This window comes from Ogataea philodendri, assembly GCF_020536065.1.
Source record: "Ogataea philodendri strain CBS6075 chromosome Unknown scaffold163, whole genome shotgun sequence".
Classification (NCBI taxonomy): domain Eukaryota; kingdom Fungi; phylum Ascomycota; class Pichiomycetes; order Pichiales; family Pichiaceae; genus Ogataea; species Ogataea philodendri.
The window spans coordinates 1-372 of NW_025763945.1; the positions used below are offsets into that span (position 1 = coordinate 1).

The following is a 372-nucleotide window of genomic DNA, read 5'->3' on the forward strand; positions in this document are numbered from 1 at the left end:
GCTTAGAATAAAATGTTTATCATTACAAGTCATATAAATATTTCTATAAAAGTTAACTTACTGGGGGGAGAGTACTATATATTTAGTTGAAGTCCTTTGGAAGCAATCCCAACTTGGACATTCTAATCTTCACAGCATTTCTGTGACCATCTAGACCTTCGACTTTTGCAACACACATCACAGCGCGTCCAATATTGTCTAGACCTTCAGGTGTAATGCTCTGTGCGGTGATGAATTTCTGGAAAGTAGATGTATTAGCTCCGCTATACTGTCTGGCATACCCATATGTTGGTAAAGTGTGGTTTGTACCACTGGAATAATCACCACACGACTCTGGTGTGTAAGCACCCACAAAAACACTACCAGCGTGAT

At 39.8% G+C, this 372-nt stretch overlaps 1 protein-coding gene across 1 annotated transcript; it reads right to left on the reverse strand.

Annotated features, from left to right (window-relative positions):
• Positions 1-82: 82 nt before the first annotated feature.
• OGAPHI_003430 (uncharacterized protein) lies at positions 83-372 on the reverse strand (the record flags this gene model as incomplete). The annotated part of the gene is made up of 1 exon (XM_046204405.1): positions 83-372. A coding segment is annotated over one exon (290 nt), but the record flags the coding sequence as incomplete, so codon positions are not given.